Source organism: Pavona decussata, unplaced genomic scaffold, assembly GCF_977016875.1.
Source record: "Pavona decussata unplaced genomic scaffold, jaPavDecu1.1 SCAFFOLD_53, whole genome shotgun sequence".
NCBI lineage: Eukaryota > Metazoa > Cnidaria > Anthozoa > Scleractinia > Agariciidae > Pavona > Pavona decussata.
In genome coordinates, this window is record NW_028145475.1 from 5,700,761 (window position 1) to 5,702,189 (window position 1,429).

At 40.6% G+C, this 1,429-nt stretch overlaps 1 protein-coding gene across 1 annotated transcript; it reads right to left on the reverse strand.

Moving 5' to 3' along the window:
- On the reverse strand, positions 1-1,398 carry LOC146480723 (uncharacterized). The gene has a single exon (XM_085109358.1). It carries the CDS (start codon positions 1,183-1,185, stop codon positions 187-189), a length of 999 nt encoding a protein of 332 aa, XP_084965484.1. The 5' UTR covers positions 1,186-1,398; the 3' UTR covers positions 1-186.
- Between the last annotated feature and the right edge of the window lie 31 nt (positions 1,399-1,429).

Sequence of the window (1,429 nt, forward strand, 5' to 3'; positions counted from 1 at the left end):
ATGTTTGACTATAAAAAATTGCGATAAAACATTTCGTAAAAACATTATAAAAAGGTTAAAAAACACGACGTTTCGATGTACATTACATCATTATCAAGTGAAATTAAAAATGCAAGATTGCGGCTATAAATACAAAAATGGACAATAGATATTAATTAAAATAGTAGCATTGAAGAATGCTACCGGTTAAACAAAAAGTTTCGCACGTATAGAGTCCGTTTGAGTGTTCAAGCAAGGCTTAAGTTTCTTGATGTACAGCATTTCAAATACCAAACAATCAAATTTGCTCTGACACTTTCTCAAGATGTTAAAATGGCCCTGATTCAATAGGTGTTTGCTCCCGTGAGCTTCAAGAAAATGTTTGCCAATTGCCGAGTTCTTGTGCTCAGCAACGCGTTGAAAAAGGTGTCTGGCTGTATAGCCGACATAATCTGCATCGCACAGATCACATGAGAAATAGTAAACAACGCATTGCTGATTCACAATCGACGGCTTAACTTCCCTAGGCTTAAGATCATGTTCTAATTTCCTACTAACAAAAACTGGCTGCAATATGGGGCCAATCTTATTACTTAGGTCGTTAAATTGCCTGCGAACCGCATTGGCAGCTACTTGATCCTTAAAAGGAAGGATAATTCTGATCTTACGACCGCCTTCAGGCTTCTCTTCCGCTGCCTGTTCCGATACATTACGAAGAAAATTACTAATGATGGAATCTATGAGAGCCCTAGGATAATCTAGGCGACTGAAAATTGAGCGCAATTTGTTACATTCTAAATTGAAAGCTTCTGTTGTGGAACATAGAGCGTACGCGCGATGTAACATTGTTTTCACTAAAGACACCTTGTATCGTTTGTCGGTATGGCTATGGTAATGCAAGAGTAAGCCACTGTTCGTTTGTTTCCTGTAAACTTGAGTTTCAAGTTTAGTCCCACACTTGATGATTTCAATGCCAATAAAAGGAATCCTACCACTGACAGGGAGTTCCATTGTAAATTTCATGCTGGGATGGAGACCATTCAGAGTATTGAGAAACTCAGAGGCAGCGTCACCACTAGGCATTTTAGCCAGGGTATCATCCACGTAACGTTTGTACAGGTCAGGCATCAGACCATCACGGGAGAGCTTCTCTTCCAGGTGACACATAAAAACATTAGCCATCAGAGGACCAAGAGGGGAGCCCATGGCCACCCCATCAGTCTGTTCGTACAAAAGACCATTGAACTGGAAAAGCTGGTTGGTTGTAGCAATTTCCAGTAATTTGGCAAGCTGATCCTTCTGCAAGTTAAGGCCGTAGGTCTTGTTGAACCAATCGTTGGTGAACGCTTTGTGGACTAGGATGTTAATCGTCTCACTCAAAGGTACGTTGGTGAAAAGTGATGTCACATCATAGGAGACTAAGATGTGACATCACTTTTCACCAACGTAC